The sequence below is a fragment of the Pteropus medius genome, unplaced genomic scaffold, assembly GCF_902729225.1.
Source record: "Pteropus medius unplaced genomic scaffold, Ma_sr-lr_union100, whole genome shotgun sequence".
NCBI lineage: Eukaryota > Metazoa > Chordata > Mammalia > Chiroptera > Pteropodidae > Pteropus > Pteropus medius.
This window is the reverse complement of record NW_024351546.1, coordinates 605,955-623,689: the sequence shown is the minus strand read 5'-3', so window position 1 is coordinate 623,689 and position 17,735 is coordinate 605,955. Positions and strand designations below refer to the sequence as shown.

The following is a 17,735-nucleotide window of genomic DNA, read 5'->3' as shown; positions in this document are numbered from 1 at the left end:
AAACATTTGCTGACAGCTCAGGCTTGTTTTTCGACACAGCATATCCCGACTGCTACAGTGATAGATGGGTATTCCTCTGGCTATAATCTGTAATAAAACTATTATATATATATTTACATATGCATTGAAGCAACCAAATGTCAAACACTAGGAGAAGAATTAAATTAATGATTCTTAACCCTGTCCATTCTAACATTTTTTTATACAACAAATATAAGATATATACTTTTTATATCCTGCAACAAGATCCATAGATCATATTACCAACCTATGCACATAATCTAATTAAAATTAATATATTGCCCTCACTTTAATATAAATGAGAAATAAAGGAAAGATATTTTTAAATAAAGTAATAAGTGCTTCAGTACATAGGCAGTGGGAGAGCTAAGGTTCCTCCCAGGCTCTGGAGTATTAACCTGAACTCAGATTTTTCTCACAGGGTCCACCAAACCAGGGGACTCAGTCGCAAAGTAGGTGAGAGCTGATCAGGGCCTGTCTTAGGGGAGCACAAGTGTTTTTGGCATTGCCCATTAATGAAAGCCTCCATAGACTTCTTTTCATTGTGGTAAAACACACATAACATAAAATTTACCATCTTAACCATTTTTAAGTGTACTATTCAGTGATATTAAGTACATTCACATTATTGTGCAAGCATCTCCACCAACCATCCACAGACTTCCCAAACTGAAACTGTCCCAAGCATAGATGTAATATCAATGGCAAACGAGGTGACTCACAAAGCTGAGATACCACTTATAAATAGAAGGAAAAAATACACTTTATACAACTTTAAATACCTGCCTTTTTACTCTATAGTACACAACAATTTAGAATTTTTAATAAAACCCGCAATGATTTAATCCTAGCATAATTATATTACATTGAGGCAGGATAGTTAGCCTAGGGAAATCACCCACCCCCTCCAGGATATGGCTCTGGAATTCATCCTTAGTCCCTTACTCAGCCCTCTCCCTGTTTTGATTCCAAATGTGAGAGAGAGAAACAAGCCAAGGCCGGGAGACAAGACAGATGGCCTTGGGACATCCCCCCGCCACCCTCAAGAAAACAAAAACCTGTAATTCAGACAGTTCAGGGCAGACATACGCGCGCTCTCTTCAATCTTCACTCTCTCTCCCCGCCCTGCCCGCCCCCGCCTCTAGTTGCCTGCACTTTTCTCTTAAGTGTGTACTTTCAATTTAATAAGAATCGCACTCTCCTGCTTTCTGTTTGTCCTGCCTTTGAATTCTTTCTCGTGGCATAAGACAAGAACCTGGTCACTGGAGCTCCAGGTCGGGGTCCTTTTTTGGACTCCCTCTCCATCGATTTCTCCAGCATCATCATTATATTTTATATTTTAAGCATTAATGTATGTCATGTTAAAAGGTTTTGCACCCAATTACAATGTGAGTGTCGAGTGGTTGGACTGAGGTGGAGGAAGCAGGGGGGCGGTGAGCCAGAACACGACTTAGACAACAGTTGGATGTCTAATTCAACTCAATTCTTACATTGTCTACCTGGAGATAGTGTCAGATCCCACAGGTTAAGGACTCAGTCCCACAAGACTGGCTCCCGCCACTTCAGATACCAATCGAAAGTCTAGGTTATCACCTGTGCTTCTGACCGACCAGCTGTAGATCAGAGGTTCCCATGACCTCCTCCCAGGTTTGATTAATTTGCCAGAGTGGCTCACAGAACTCAGGATTATTATAAAGGCTATAACTCAAGAACAGCAAGATGGAAGAGATGCATAGGGCAAAGTATGAGGAAAGGAGCTAGTAGTTTCCATGCTCTTCCAGCATGCCACTTTCAAAAATCTCCATGTGTTCACCAACCCAGAACTTCTCTGAACCTCCATTTGGGGTTTCATGGAGGCTTTGTTATGTGAACGGAAACATCTAAAATGGAGCTACTGATGTCAAGGGACCCTCAAATGGAGTCAGAAGGCCATTAGGGAAATCAGACTTAAGCACAACCACACCTGAATGAGATTTGAACTTTTGAACTTTAGCATTTTGCTATAGAAGCACATCCTGGAATTTGCTTGTCTCAGCATCTCACCACCAGGACCAATACTTTTTGAACTAGTTATCACACCATGTTACACAGCCAATAGGAAAAGCTTTCTTTGTTATAACTTATAGTTTTTACCTTTATAAGCTCTGGTTTTCTTTGTTTTCCCTGGAAAATGTTTCAGGTCTTTTCTAAATCTGTGTCTCTGGGATTAGAATCCTTTAAGGCCACAAATAACCTTTTGATTTATTTTACAGCCTCAGTTTTTTAATATTTGACAAATACATTGACAGTTTGATTGAATTATTTGGTCATTGGTGATCAATTCAACTTCCAGCCCCTTTCCTCTTCCTGGAGCTTCATGGAGGTGGCACTGAAAGTTCTAATCTTCTAATCAAATGGTTGATTCTCCTGGTATCCAGCCCCCATCCTTAGGCAGGGTCCAAAAGTTACTTCATTTACATAATAAAAGATATTTTTATCACTCTCATTATAGGAAATTCCAAGTTTTAGCAGTTCTGTGACAGAAACAGTGAATGAAGACTAAATATATATTTCTTATTACAAATCATAATATCACATATGTTGGCATTTAAAATGTGCCACAAGTTTTGTAAGCCCATGTTGGCAAGTCTTCATCTTTTTAACATACTGCCAACCTCCAAGCATAGAAGTGGCCCAGGCCTCTTGTGCCTTTGGAAGCCCTGGGGAGGGAATGACCTGAATGTTACAAGTAAGGAGACTTTATTTACTTTTTATCCAATCTCAAGTTTTCATTAGGCTCTTATGGACAAAAAAAGAGGCCATGCACTAAATCTGACAAGCTCAGGGGAGGCCAGAATGGTGGGCCCTACAAACCCAGAGACTGAAAGTAATCACATAGAATGGTCTGAACATAAAAATTCCTAACTAAAAGCAGGTCATGGAGGGTAGTCACATCCTGGGTCGTTTGCTTTCTTGACAAAGGTCAATCTTTACTGTAAGTGAGCCCGCGTGTTGTCTTTTTGCATCTAAGATAACATATCCTTGTACTGTCAGACCCCTCAGGGCACAACCCAATGTACCAGAGCGTAAGACCACAGAACCACCCATTGTTATCCTGTCCCCCACATACCATCTCTATGTGCTATAAATGTTAATTATTAACTCTCCTGTACCCTTCAATATAAAAGAAGTATGTATCTCCTCCATTTTACTTTTTATTCAATCCCAGAGATTTCCCAGCTTTGCTTTCTCCCACCCCTTTATCTACCCCTCTTTACACCTCCTTTTATTTCAATGTATAAAATAAGTTGCAAAACTACCTTCTTGGAGCATTTTCTTAATCCCCTGAGATTTTGCTTCCCGGCAATTATTGTCAGTTTGTCTTAAATAAACTCATTACAATTCTCTACAGGTTTGGACATTTCTTAGGTCGACACTCTCATGCCTGGTGAGTAGTTGACCCCAAATCCCTTCTCTTTTGCCAGCTTCTCTACAAAGTAAAGTCAGCAAAACCTGCATGACTATTTTTATCAGCAGGCTCAGTCACCTCAGGACCATCAGGTCTGGACCCTGAGGTGTCTTCCCGGCCGCCCTGGGAGCAGTCCTATCCCCAAAGGTCCTGGAAGCACTTGGGCAGCAGCAGCTGCGTGTATACTAACTGTCCTTGGCAAGGCTGCTCCTTTCTGTGGCCTTAGGTCCTAGATACTGGACCAGTTGCTCCTGAGGGAGACCCAGCAGCTTCTCTGAGGCCAACCCAGAGTCCATGCCCCTATGCAGATATTTTAAGCCTTTATACATGTACCTTAACAAAGACAGCAAATCAATCCCTGGCTGTTAAACAATTTGAGGGTGGTGAAAATCTCCAGGTCTGCTGTAGCGAGGTTTACTAACAGGGGCAGGAGCATCCTTTACCTTCTAAGTTAGGCACTGCCAGACACTCCCTGATGGGCAAGCCTCAGTTTCCTCATTGGAAAATGGGAATGGCCTGCCCCTCAGACTTATCACATTGATTCTGTGATATCGCAGATGTGAACATGTACTGGAAAGTCCTAGGAAAATGCAAGGTGCTATTTCCATTACGGCATTGTAACACAGGAGCTCTAGGCCAGGAATCTGAACTTGGGATATTCTAGAAAAACTACTAGGAAAGACTAGAGGAGTGTGGTATGCTGTTTATTACTTACGGGGCAGGGAAGCTTCAGCAAAGGCCGATCAGAGCTGCAGAGAAGGGTACCCAGCCAAAGGCAAGTAATGTTTTTATGTACATAAGCAAAGAGACGGGTAATCTTATTGGGGGAGCAGCCATCTTCTCAAGCGGATGGGAGCAAGATGTGCTGCTTGGTTACAGGAGCAGATAACATCCACGGGAACAGCAGAAAACATCCTTGGGAACAGGCACTGCTGAAAACTTTGGTAGTGCTTTCCTTGGTTGCTGGCTAGGCAGCCAGCAGTCTTCTGAATGTGTGAAAGGGCTATATTCTGAATTAACTCTACAATCTACCCCAAAATAGCTTCTCTATCTTACATTCTTTGCGTCATTTCTTCCATACAGGGAGTCTCTGGGTGATTAGAGTATTTGTGTATTGTATCCAAATACTACAAATACAATAAAGGCTATACTCTAATGCTAACAATAGTAAACATAAGCCAAGTAGTCCTGTTACCAGATAACGGCCCTACAAGCATAGGGACAACAACTAGGTGGTGAGGGGTTCCACTCTAAGTGCTATAATATGAAAAGCCTCTCTGGTCAGAGCAGCAAGGGTTTGGGTAATATTATGAGAGTTGTTAGGAATGTACATATAATATTCTATATGAATAATTGTACAAATATCACTTTGGGTAGCTATATGTCTAATGCTATGCAGTTTTGAAGTACTACCTTCCTTGTCTGAGATACTTGGTTATTGAGGAGGGAGATGGCTTGTCAGGTAGAATTTAAAGCTGTGGCAGTGTGATTAGCTAGGATATTAATGGATTCTCGAATAAGGATGATACCCTACTTGTTATTAGCGGTTGTACAGTGGTGTTCTGACAGAAGGTTTTTGGCAACTATCTTATGGAGTGCTACATAGAATTTCACATTTTATTCTGCCTTTTAATACAAGGGGGCAGGCTGGTGGACCTCTATTTGGAGGGCCATCAGTCATCCTAAACTATCCTAGGTAGAGTAGTTTATCTAGGGTCAGGAGCAATTGAGCTGCTCTTGAACCAAGGCATATATACGTTATTGGATGGTGTTGAAAGTTGTCTCTGTGCTCATCCACTTGCATAGCTATTCCAGGTGGAGGCATTAGCCAAGTGTATCTTCTAGGGGAGACCAGCTAATGTTGTTGGAAATTCTCTGTAGATCTAACATACTAAGCAATTGCTCACTGCTGCCATCGTGCTGGCCCATTGCAGAAATGTGTTGCCTGCAACAAGACTAAGGATGACATGACACATGTTTAACAGGTACTAGGAAGATAAAGTCCTGCCCTTTTCCATCCAGGAGGACACATGCTACCATCCAGTCCTGGGTTAAGAGAGTAACAGTGACAGGGGTCTGTCCTGGATGGGGATACTGAGCCCAGTCTGGCATGGACCCAAGGCATGCTAAATAAGACATAGGGACCAAGAGGTGGTGACTTCGGTTGTAAAGTTAAATCTTTCTCTAGATCCTCTCCCTAAGGGGATACTGGGAAGTACTACTGGGGTCCTATCTGTGCTGACCGAGGCCAGTGTAGGGTTGTTTTTCCTGGGAATTAGTCCTGGGGGGCCGGTAAGAGTAGGTTGTTTTGTTGGCCTGCGCTAGGGTATGTGGTCAAGTCCGTGGTCCGTTGGCCTGCATACTTTATCTTCTTGTGTAACTAGGTGGTTGTGTCTTCCATAGGTGCTTCCTCCAGCTACTGTATGCAGGCTAGCTGTGTTGCCCAGGTACCATAAAGGTTGGTGTCCATATACATGATACAATGTGATAATTTTGTGTTGGCTAAGGTGGTAAATGTCTTGCTATATGTCTCACTCCAAAGGGGCCACTGTGTCACTTGCTGATGATCTACCTGCTTCTGGGGTAGCTACAAGAGTCAGCCTACGTACGGTAGATAGCCCTATTATTAGTGCAGATGGTTAGGGGACCCATTTTATTAACTATCACAAGCTAAACAGTACATAGTTTGGCTTGTTGGCTGCTGCGTCCAGTCCCTTCATCTATCTATATGCTGTCTGTTACAGGCTGGTAAGTAATGGCTCACTATGTAGGTGGTTGACCCTTACAGGGGCCATCAGTATACTGTCTTCCAGGATAGAGGGTTTCCTTTCTTGGATGGTGGATTCTGGTATGTCTGGAACAAGTTTAAAGGTGGCTAGAGCTCAGTAGATTATTGGTTCTAAAACCTGTTGTAGTTCATTAATTAATGGGCTGGTAGAGAGCTTAGTAGGTTGTAGTAAGTATGTACTCCACTCTGCCAAGGTGGAGTATTGGGCCACTGAACTTTTGGGCCTTGTGGCCATGTTATGAACCCACCCCATAACAGTGTAGGTGGTTATTACTCCCACATCAATGAGTCTGGTTAATGCTTTGGTGGCCAGGAGAGTGTGGTACACTGCATTGACTTGTTGCTCAATGGGGCTAAACCATCCTCCTGCGCCCTTCCAGAGTCGAGACTAAAAGCTAGTGGAGGCACATGTCCATCCCTGCCATTGCCAGAGCCCCCAGGCATAGCCATCCAGGGTGATATGTATATCTAATTCACACAGGCATGCATGATCAATGACACCTACTGTTTGTACTATCCTTGCCGCTTGTTTGGTGGCCATAAAGGCCATCTGTTGTTTTTCCCGTTAATCCTAGGTGGCCCCCTTGTGAACAAGAGGCTAAAGGAGGCACATAGTAATTGTGCTAGGTGTGAGATGAAAACCCTCTAATATTCTAGGAGGCCTAAGAACTCCTATAGTTGTCTAACTGTGGTGGGTTGGGGGAAAGTCTGAATTTTATCTACTATCACCATAGGTATCACCTTTGTCTTACCTGACAAGACTACTCCTAAGAATTTGACAGACAAGCTAGGACTTTGTAACTTGTTTTTGTTGATGGCATATCCCTTTTCCTGCAGGTATGTCACCAAGGCTGGGGCAGCCTGCTGTAAGTCTGAAAGAGAGTTAGAGATTAGTATGATATTATCAATATACTGGTGTATTTGTATGGTGGCAGTTTTAGCCCAGCTAGTTAAATCCTTGGCTACGAAACTGCGGCAGATAGTGGGGTTATGGAGAGACCTTATGGGTAGGACAGCAAAGGTCTATTGTTGCCCTTCCTAGGTAAAGGAAAACTGATCTTGACTGTCTGGGTGAATGTCTGTGGGGAAACATGTATTAGCTTAATCTAGAACAAAATGGTAAATTCCTAATTCTATACTTAACGTGCCTATAATGGTGGTAACTGGTTAAGACAATATAAAGCACAGAAAATTATTGTAATAAAGCACAGAATCTTTGTTTTTTACTCAGAAAACTTTTTCATAGTATTAGTAGCAGACCAGTAGCCTAAGAAACATTGTCTTACTTAGTAGAAAGAACCTAACTGTAATGTTGCATTAGCTTAACTATATATAGTTTCCTCTTTTAAGATTTCTCTTCACAGACCTGCAACTTTCTTTATCCCTTCAGTTTGCCTTTGTATTTATTTAGAAACAACTAATTTTAGGATAAACTTTCTTTAATCTCTTTTAAAATAAATCTCTGTACCTTATACTTTCTGTTACTAAACAAATCCATTTCCCTCTCTATTATAATACAAATGTTTCAACTCTCAGAGACCTTAATGTCTAATGGCAGTTAGAAAGTAAATAATTAACATCTTTAGATTGGCAAATCTGTGAATATATTTTGTAACTTCTGGAAGTATTTTATTTGTCCTTGGCAGTTTTACATAAACTGGAAAAAGGCAGGAGTAGGGTGCAGCTTGCTGAGACTGACTACTTGCTTTTAAAAGTGCCCCGTTTTTTTTGTTGTTGTTGTTAGTTTTTTCTCTAATAATCTCCGTCTCAAGTAGTATCGGCTGCGTTTATATTTCAGGCCATCTATGAGACCTTGAAAATTACATAGAGTTAGAAAAATCTCATAAGACCTTTAATGTTGCCAAGTTAAGTTATAAATCATAGTAAGTTTGTTCAAATTCATTAGTAAATTTGCTAGGATCTTTAGAGCATCTGCTACAATGTTCTTTGAATATAGCTAATTATTATGTAGTGCCTGAAGAAGGGGCCAGCCCACTGCGGCCGCTATTGCCTGCAGCTCCTTCTTCTAAAAGAACAAAATTCCTCTACTTTCCATACAATTTGTAAGAGGCCTGTGGGCATGCTGGGGGTATCCCCCTATTCCGTTGGCAGGGCCTAAGAATCTAAAAGGCTTGCTACCTCGAACAATATGGAACTAGAGGCCTACCCTGGAATCCCCCTCACCTGCACCCCCCACCCCTAGACTTGGGAGTGCCCTTGATGGACTCCTGCCAGACATGTTCATACTGGAGGTTAACTCAACCAGGTACTTTCTGGAATACCTTGCCGACTACGCCAATTATAATGCAGGAGCTCCAGGCCAGGTATCTGCACGTGGGATATTCCAGAAAAACCACCAGGGAGGACCAGAGGGGTGTGACATGCCATTTATTACTCATGGGGCAGGGAAGCTTCAGCAGAGGCTGGTTGGAGCTGCAGGAAAGGGCACCCCAACAAAACAATGTTTTTATACACACAAGAAGAGGAAGGGGTAATCTCATGGGGAGAGCAGCCGTCTTCTCAAGCAGATGGGAGTAAGATGTGCTGCTTGGTTACAGGAGCAGATAACATCCATAGGAGCAACAGAAAACATCCTTGAGAACAGGCATTGCTGGAAAGTTCTTTGTGTACTGCTTTCCTTGGCTGCTGGCCAGGCAGCCAACAGTCTTCTGAGTATGTGGAGGGGCTATATTCTGAATTAACCTAATAAGCAAGAACATTTTGTTCATGCTCACGGTTTTGCAAACTGCTGGATTCTTAGTGGTAATACTATCTTTCTTCCTGGCAGCTCTGAGCCACTATGCGCAAAGGTAGTGGCCAATCCCTGGGTGGCTTAAACAACAGAAATGTATTTTCTCACAGGGGCTAGAAATCCAAGATCAATGTGCCAGCAGGCTTGGTTTCTGGTGAGTCTTCTCTTCCTGGCTTGTAGATGGCCACCTTCTCACTGGTCCTCAGAGGGCCTCTTCTCTGTTGGCACAGAGAGGGAGAGGGAAAGAGAGCTCTTTTACATCATTTCTTCTTCTTGTCAAGACACCAGTCATATTAGGTCAGTACCCCACCCTTAAAACCTAATTTAATTTTTATTGCCTCCTTATAGTCCCCATCTCCAAGGATTACGGCTTCCACATACAAATTGCGGGGGAGTGGGGGGTGGGGGGTGCACAATTTGGTCCATAACATTAGAACTTTATCATTAACAAATGTCTTTTGTGTCTACATATCTTAAATTTTCATCTAAAAGTTACAGTTTGGGCATAGTAACTCTTTGCAAAAGCTACTCACTGCTTAGAATCCAGCCAGGCCTCTGGACTCCTGATCCAGCACTCTGGGCACTTATAAATGCCTGTGGGTGAGGGGAAGTGACTGGGGCACTAGCCAGTTTGCAAGAACGGGTGCATATTGCCTGCCATTTACCAAGATCCCAAGGAATGGGTCTTATGTCCTGGCATGGCAACCATCCTTTGGAGCTTAGCTGCATATGTCCTCTTGGCGAGAGTACTATGTTCTCCCTGTATTTTCTCTACCAGTGAGGTATGAAAATTAATAATGGGAAATCTCAATATCACTTGAGATCAATTACAGGAAGGATTGTCGACTTAAGAAATCCTCAACAGGAAAGAATCATCAATTACCGGCCCCAAGAGGAAAAGATGTACATTGCATCTCTTATAAGAAATTGACTACCCCAACAACTCAGCCAATGAGAAGCAGTCATCATCCTGAACTCTAGCTTTCCTCCAATGGCTTTCATTCAAAACAACCACTGCCAACTTCCTCCTTTATCTCCATAAGATACCATTCCTCTCCTTTGTTTGTTGTACTTACCTATGTTTTTTGCTATAGTTTACTTGTTCTGAGTTACAATTCTCTCTGCTCTTCCTGCATAAACCCATTTTTGTTGGTAAATAATTGACTGTTTTATTTTTCAGGTCAAGAGAGGTCAACCACTAGTTGCCATTTATTTGTCTTGCATTAGAGTTAAGAAGAAAATAAAATGTTTCTTGTATCCATAATTATATTGAAACAAGACAGGCCCAACTCAAAATTACAGAACCCAGGGCAAGAATCCAAATGGGTGCCCACAAAGCAAATGTTTAAATCATAAAAATTATAATTAAAACCAAGAAGCTATAGTCAACTAAAAAAGAAAGTCTACTAGGTATTCTGTCACCAAAAAGGATTTATTCAGGGAAAAAAAAAAAGATAGAATCCAGTATGTGAAGACATGGTAAGTTACACGCACACACCAAACCAGACAAAGATGGAGGAAGTACATAACAGAGAGGAAGAGAAAGATAAAGGAAGAAGCTATTATAAAAATAGAGCTCTGTTGTAAACAAAAAGTTCTTGTTGTACTCTCATGATGACATAGGGTGTGATAGCTCCTCCCACAGCAACTCTCCACTTCTGTTCAGGTTAAGGACTGTCATAAATTTTATCACTGTAAAGAGAGTTTATTCTATTTTCTGGCCTTGACAAATGTACTTCCAAAGCATCTTGGAAGCTCAGATTTAAATGCGGAATTCTGGGACTTCTTGGAGTTCCAATGTGGCCCTGTGGGAAGAGACAGCCCATGTCCACCAACCTGTTCATTCTCCGAAGCACCGATCTGGGTACACATCCTATAAATAGGCTTAGGGCCATTGGAAATTCCCAGGTCCCAGGTAGCTGGAGCATGGTGTAGAAAGTTTAGGGCAGGAATACTGGCTACCAATGGTCATGACCCCTTGTTCCATGGAGAGGGCAGGAGGAGCCAGAAAATGACTGGCCTCCTGAAGCCCGGGTGCCTGAGGACATGTGCAGGCAGAACCAAAACCAGTTATAGGTCAAGAAAGCTGCACATTTGTTTAAAAAAAAAAAAATGGATAAGGTATTCATGCGTGCATGTCTGCGAAACTGGGGAACCTCTTGTGTTTAAAATGCAAAGTTGTCTGTCTTTTGTTGAGATAATATAATGCAATATTTTACTAAGTCTTGTTAAATATCTGACCTATATCTGCACCTGACATTTCTACCCCTCAGACTTCCCTCTGGTGGGAGTAATGGTCTGGCTCTGTGAGCATGAGCAGGCATCTGGTAAAACCCTGCAGGTGAACTTTGCCTGAGTCCCCCTTCCTCCAAAATCTATCATCCCTCTTTAGATATTGGTTAGAACAGGCCAGCAGTCAAAAGATATTTTTGAGTCAATTAGGGAAAATTGAACTGGACTAGTTATCGTTAACTTTGTTAGGTATGAAACTGGCATTATAGGGATGTTTGAAAAATCGGACCCTACCAATTAAGTAAACATACTCATATATTTAAAGATGAAATATGTCTGTTGAGATTCTTTAAAACAGGGATCCCCAACCCCTGGGCCACGGACAGGTGCTGGTCCATGGCCTGTTAGGAAATGGGCCGCACAGCAGGAGGCAAGTGGTGTGCAAGCAAGTGAACCTTCATCTGTATTTGCAGCCACTCCCCAGCGCTAGCATCACCACCTCAGCTCCACCTCAGATCATCAGACATTAGATTCTCATAGAAGCTCTGGTCCCTAGTGCCAAAAACATTGGGGACTGCTACTTTAAAACTACTCCAGGAAAAAAAAAATATATGTGTGGGGAGGAACATGGAAGGATTAAAAAAAAAAAAAAAAAAGCAAGATGCAAACATAACTGTAGATGGCCCACGGGTGTGGGGCCATTTTACTGTCTGACTTTTATATGTCTGAACATTTCCATAATTAAAAAGTTAACCACCACAACAAAACACTAATCCTGGAGACTTGATGGCTGCAGGCCAGGCATCTGTGCCTTGGGACTGACTGGTCTTCACACAGCCTTTAAAGCAGCGGTCCTCAACCTTTTTGGCACCAGGTACCAGAGCTCCTATGAGAATCTAATGCCTGATGATCTGAGGTGGAGCTGAAGCAGTGATGGCTAGCGCTGGGGAGCAGCTGCAAATACAGATGAAGCTTTGCTGATTTACCCGCATCTGCTCACCTCCTGCTGTGCAGCCGGGTTCCTAACAGGGCACTGACAGGTGAGGGTGGTGGTGGGGCGGGGCACCCCTGCCTTAAAGAAATCCTCATTCTCCTTTTTCTCCTAGGTGCTTTCTCAGCCAGAGACTGGGATTCCTTCTTTGTAAACCGGCCTCAGAGAGAAGCTCCACCCAAAAATCGCTGGGAGCATTCACTGCAAGAAAGGATGGGAGGAACTTGGCATGCTCAGGATACTGTCGTTTAGAGTCACAGCTAGGATGATGATCCCAGCTTGGGACTGACATTTGACCCCACCGCAAAGACTCAGAGCTAAGGTCCTGAGGGCGGAGTCTCCGCGGCCCAGCCTTCCGGCGCTCTCCGCCCGCCTACACCCCCAGGTCTCAGGTCCCCGCCCCACAGGCCGAGAATGGCGCCGGGAGGGTTCGGCTGGGGGACGACTTGGTCTTTGACGTTTCCTCTGTGAACCCTCCCCCGGGCTGAGCGCGGCCTCCGCCTCTTGGGCCGGCCCTCTGAACGCCACCGCCAGGCAGGGATTCCGGTAAGCGAGGCCCTGCGCTAGACGGGGGGCGGGGTGCCCTAGGCCGGAGGTTCGTGGAGAATGGTGTCCAAAGGGATCCCAAGGCGGGCGTTGCGCGGAAGATTGAGTAAATGTCGGGGGTGGGGCAGGCCGCAGGGTATCCCGGATGGCGGCATACCCGGGAAGCATGCGGAGCGTGGAAGATGTGGTAAACCAGGGAAGCGGGGGTCGGATGGATGGGAAGCGCGGGCGAGGGTAGCGCCCGATAGGGTCCTAGAGCCAGGACATAGCGAAGGATGAGGTAAAACGGGGATGGGGGAGAGGAAAGGAAGGGCGGCGGCGGTGGCTGCAGCCTGGGAAAAACCAGATAGGGGGGCCTGGGGCGGGGGCTACAGGAGGTAGGGGGTGTAGGGGCCGGTGGATGGGGTACCTGGTAAGGGGACACCGAAGGCCTAGAGCGGGGGCAGTGCCTTCGGTTTTGGGGGTTCTGGGGTGCTGGAGAGGGGACCCAGAGCATGGGGGTGGGCCAGATCCTCTTCTAGAGGTTGCGCTGAGGCTCGCTCCTCCACACCCTACATATAGCATGTCCTGCTCCCTATGCAAATTCTCCAGCCCCCCACCCCAGGTAATCAGAAACTACCCAGGTGGCTCCAGCAATGCTTGTCTTTAAACGGTCCTTTAGGTCAGGGAGTCCCCAAATCCCTAGGGCTGCGGACTGGTACCCCTCTGTCGCCTATTAGGAACCCGGCCACAGCATAAGGTGAGTAGCGGGCAGGCAAGCAAAGCTTCATCTGTATTTGCTCCCCAGCGTTAGCATCCCCGGCCTCAGATTCACCTCAGGTCATCAGGCATTAGATTCTCTTAGGAACACGGGTCCCTGATGTCAAAAAGTTTGGGGACTGCTGCTCCAGGTGATTCTGATGTTGCAGTAGTTTAAGAACCACTGATCTAAAACAGCTTTGATGGGTTTGAAGTGGGGATGGGATCAGCCAGATATCCTGTAATGCAAATGCATTATCCATCACAAACCATTGAAGTAGATCCTGTTATCCCCCTTTAACAGATGAGGCAGTGGAGATACAGACATTTAACTTTTCTAAAGACACACATCTAGGAAGGGGAGAGTCGAGAGTGCTCCCACTGAACCAAGCCACTTGTGAAGCCCAGAGGGTTGAGGTCTCACAGTATCCTAGCCCACCTCCTCCACCTCTTACCCCGGAAAGGTCAGGAATGGTTCTGCCTCCCACTAGTTTGTATGAGGTGTTAAGGACCTGATGCGTTAGCACTGGGCTTCCCAGAGGCCTGGGGTCCAAAACTGGATCCCCACCTCACTGGGTGACACAGTGTCAGTGTCCTCCTCTGTCTGATTGAACAGACTTCTTGTGAGGCACCTGGAAGAACAGTATCGACCTCACAGACTCATCTGGGCAGCCCTGATGGACCCTGGTCCTCAGCCTGATTCCTCTCAAGACCTGCACCCTAAGAAGGAGAGCTCCAAGCAGTACAGCCTATGCAGGGTTTTCATACCGCATTAGCGACATCTTGGCTGGGTGGTACTTTGTAGGGGGCGGGGGGGTGGCTATCCTGTAGCACCTTGACCCTTGTGTGTGTCCTGGAGGGAAGCTTGGGTAGGATCTCTGCCTTGGAGTCTCTGCAACCTCCTCCCAGCCTCATCCCCTCCCTATGGGCTAAAGGAGGGGTTTTTCTGCATCCACAATCCACTCTCCTCCACAGCCCACTCTCGCAACAGGAACCTCCCTTACTAGCAAGCCAGTCCTTCAGGACCTGATTTGTCCATCTGTACTTATTTTTATTGACCCAAGTGACATTTCAGCACATTCTCTTTATGAAACACTCCAATATTCCCAATGAAGCTGAGGGCCTTTGACCACCATCCACGGGGATGTGAGGTCTCTGCTGGTGGACCACGGTGTCCTCACTCTGTTGGGGGTATAGAGCAGGTAGAAATGACCACAGGGTGCTGACCGAGGTGGGGCCTCTATCCTAGGTGACTCTCCTCCCTCCTGAAGTCACCCCTGGCCAGACCGTTCCCTGTGTACCCACGCACATGCCTAATGAAGATAGACCACAGGACAGGACAGTGTGGGACGTTTTTAGACGCCATATTCCTCAGCTTGCTTTCCTCATGTAACAGTGGTTTCTCCAGGAGCTGTTTCTGTGTTGTGCCTATAGCGCCGCTGCACTGCCTGCACAGCCACACAATGCCGTTCCCTGTCGGGGACAGCACAGAGCACAGCATTGGCTATGCTGTCAGGTTCCCAGCACAGCTGCTGTCAGCACTCTTGGGCTGTTCTTGTGTGCCTGTGTCAGTGAGTCACCACGGTTGTGCTTTGGGGGTGTGAGGACATGTGGGTACTGAACGGTCATTGCCAAGTTGTCTTTCATAGAGGTGGACCCAGTCCCCTCCCCTCCCCACCTCCCCTCCATTCAGTATGGGGTCTCTTCTCTCTTCCTGGGCCTTTGGGCCATCTGATAGTGAGGCAGGGCCTCCTGCTGCTGGGTTTAAATCATTTTCCCAACCTCTAGTCTTATCTGTACTGACTAGATACTTGTCTTTCTCCTTCTGCTGAGCACTTGTTGTTTATACTCTCACCTGTTTCTCTATTTTTTTTTTTTCTGTCCCTCAGGGCTGTGTTGAAGTCTTTTATTTATTTTGCGGGTGGGGGAGGGGAGGAGAGCACACTGTTTCTTTGTCTCTTCTGTTGTTTCCAGACATTTTCCCTAGACCTTTGCTTGGCTCTTAATTTTGTTTAGAGACAATTTTTTGTCCCACAGAGTATTTAAACTTTGATGGAGTCGAATTAATCATTTTTTTCTCTCTGGTTTTTGCTTTCAGGATTTTTTTTTGGTGGGGGGCAGTAGAGACCTTCCCTCCCTGAACCTTTAGAGGTTCAAACCCCTGTTTAAGGGTCAAAAATCCTTTTGACTGACCACTTCACTGCTGCTCAGGCCTGTCTGGCCAATGAAGGAAGCCTAGAAAAAGCTGGACACCTGGATACCCTCTTTTTGCTGCTGTCCATAGGCCTGGATGTCTAAGTACCTATACAGAGAGGCCTTATCCCTAACTGACTTTGTTAACACCTAATTCATTATTTCAATATACTTGTTGAACAGTCAACATTTTAAAAGGTATCCAAGAGCCTGCATTCTTCAAAATGATCACACACCAATTTTTTTCATAGTTAATAAATCACAACTTAGACATTTAACAAATTCTGCATACATTTAAACATTAATCATGTATGTCTATTTAATCAAAATCTTCTGAACACTTAAAGGCACAAATATAATATATCAAATTCCTGTAATATTTTCAATATGCACAATATATTATAATGGATTCAAAATTAATCAGTTCACTTACACTAAAACTGGTTAGAAAAAAATCCAGTATCATGGATATAAATGTCTATATTCATTATTTATATTTATGATCACTCTTATTTCTTCTCAGTGTTGTTTTTCTAGGCTGTATGTAATTTCACTATTACTTTTGCATATACCAGGGTCCATCTTCCTAGGGTTTCTGGACTCTTACCACGGGGGTCATCTGGGATCACTCCTGGACCTGATCCTTTTTAGTGGGGAAAACGTAACCATTATTACATCATCATCCTGTCCAATTCTTTCACTTCACCCTGAAAAAGAAACAAACTCTTTGCTTGGCTGATAAGGCCCTGCTTGCTGCCCTGCCCTTACCTCCTGCCCTCTGCTTTCACTGTCCACCTGCCGCAGATGTGTCAGTGTAGGTTCTCCTATTGTAACAAATGTACCACTGCTGGGTAGGATGTTGATAATAGAGGAGGTTGCACATGTGTGGAGGCAGAAGGTATATGAAAAATCTCTATCTTCCCCTCAATTTTTCTGTGAACCCAAAACTGCTCTAAAAAAAAGTTGTTTATTTTTTTAGTAGTGCATATTCATCAGAGATAAGTCCAAACAGTATACACATATATAAAATCCAAAGGATTATGTCTTTATTTCTCCTCTACACCAAGACCTTTCTCCTGCGTTGACCAGCTGAGTGGATAATGGTGCCTTTTACAAGAAGGAAGAGGCTCAGAGAGACAGAATTGGGAAATCAGGAGTTCTACATTAGACTTGCCATATTTGAGATGCCTCTTAGCTTGGTAGGTAGTCTGAATCACTTTTCAGCATAAGTGTGTCACATTTTATTTGCTAAATCTGGCAACCCTAAGCTGGAAGAACAAGTCTCAAGGAGTCACACAAGAAAGAAAATCAGCCAGAGCACATTAACATAGTCTTTATTGTAGAATACTAGGCACAAGAAGACTCCAAAAGATTGTTCTGACTTGAGGAAGGAGGGTGGAATGTTTTGTGGGTGTTAGCAGGAAGATCTTGGTCAAAGTTCAGCTAGCCTTAGCTGCCCCAGTGCAGTTACTTTCAGAAATACGAACAGAGCATTGTTCTTGATGATTGGCAGCATCGTCTGGGTGGTCAGGACTTTATCAAGAGGGACGAAAAGGAGCAGGGGCTACAGTCCTATGTAGGAGGAGGTGTGGGGCACAGCTACAGGAAAAAGACTTAGGAAAGCCATGGTGGGCAAGTCTCAAGTTGTTGGGTGTCTCATGCCACAGTGAGTTTGGCCAAGACATTGGACACTCTGAGGTCTAAGGGTTGTTTGGCATTGTGCAGGGGACCGCTGGCCTTGGCAGGGGCATTTTGTGCTGGGAGGAGCAGAAGGGGTGCTTGCACACAGAGGGTGAGGTGAGACATAGAGACGGGTGCAGGACATGTCTTTGTAATCGTATCCTGAAGGGGAAGAGAGAATGGGGTAAGAACTAGAGGGTAGCTTGAGGTCAAGGGAGATTATTTTTGAGGCAAATCCTAGAGCAAAGTTTCTATTCCCATCTGATGATTCCACAGAGGTAGGAGGAGAAACTGAGGAGGGCTCCAAGCACAGGGGTTGAGGCTGGCCCAGCTGAGTTTTTACCTC

The 17,735-nt window shown here is 44.7% G+C and overlaps 1 protein-coding gene across 25 annotated transcripts in view; it reads left to right on the top strand.

Moving 5' to 3' along the window:
- Positions 1-12,567: 12,567 nt before the first annotated feature.
- Positions 12,568-17,735, top strand: part of SLC41A3 (solute carrier family 41 member 3) — a 99,229-nt gene continuing 94,061 nt past the window's right edge. For 2 of the 25 annotated variants that reach the window (XM_039843581.1, XM_039843571.1), the window contains exon 1: positions 12,909-12,965. In XM_039843581.1, the coding sequence (XP_039699515.1) occupies positions 12,924-12,965 (42 nt within the window). In that variant the 5' untranslated portion in view covers positions 12,909-12,923. Of the gene's footprint in view, positions 12,779-12,862; positions 12,885-12,908; positions 13,059-13,439; positions 13,518-14,059; positions 14,275-16,794; positions 16,909-17,735 lie in introns of those variants that run through there. The other 23 variants (XM_039843556.1, XM_039843575.1, XM_039843557.1 and 20 more) reach the window with 23 other exon arrangements.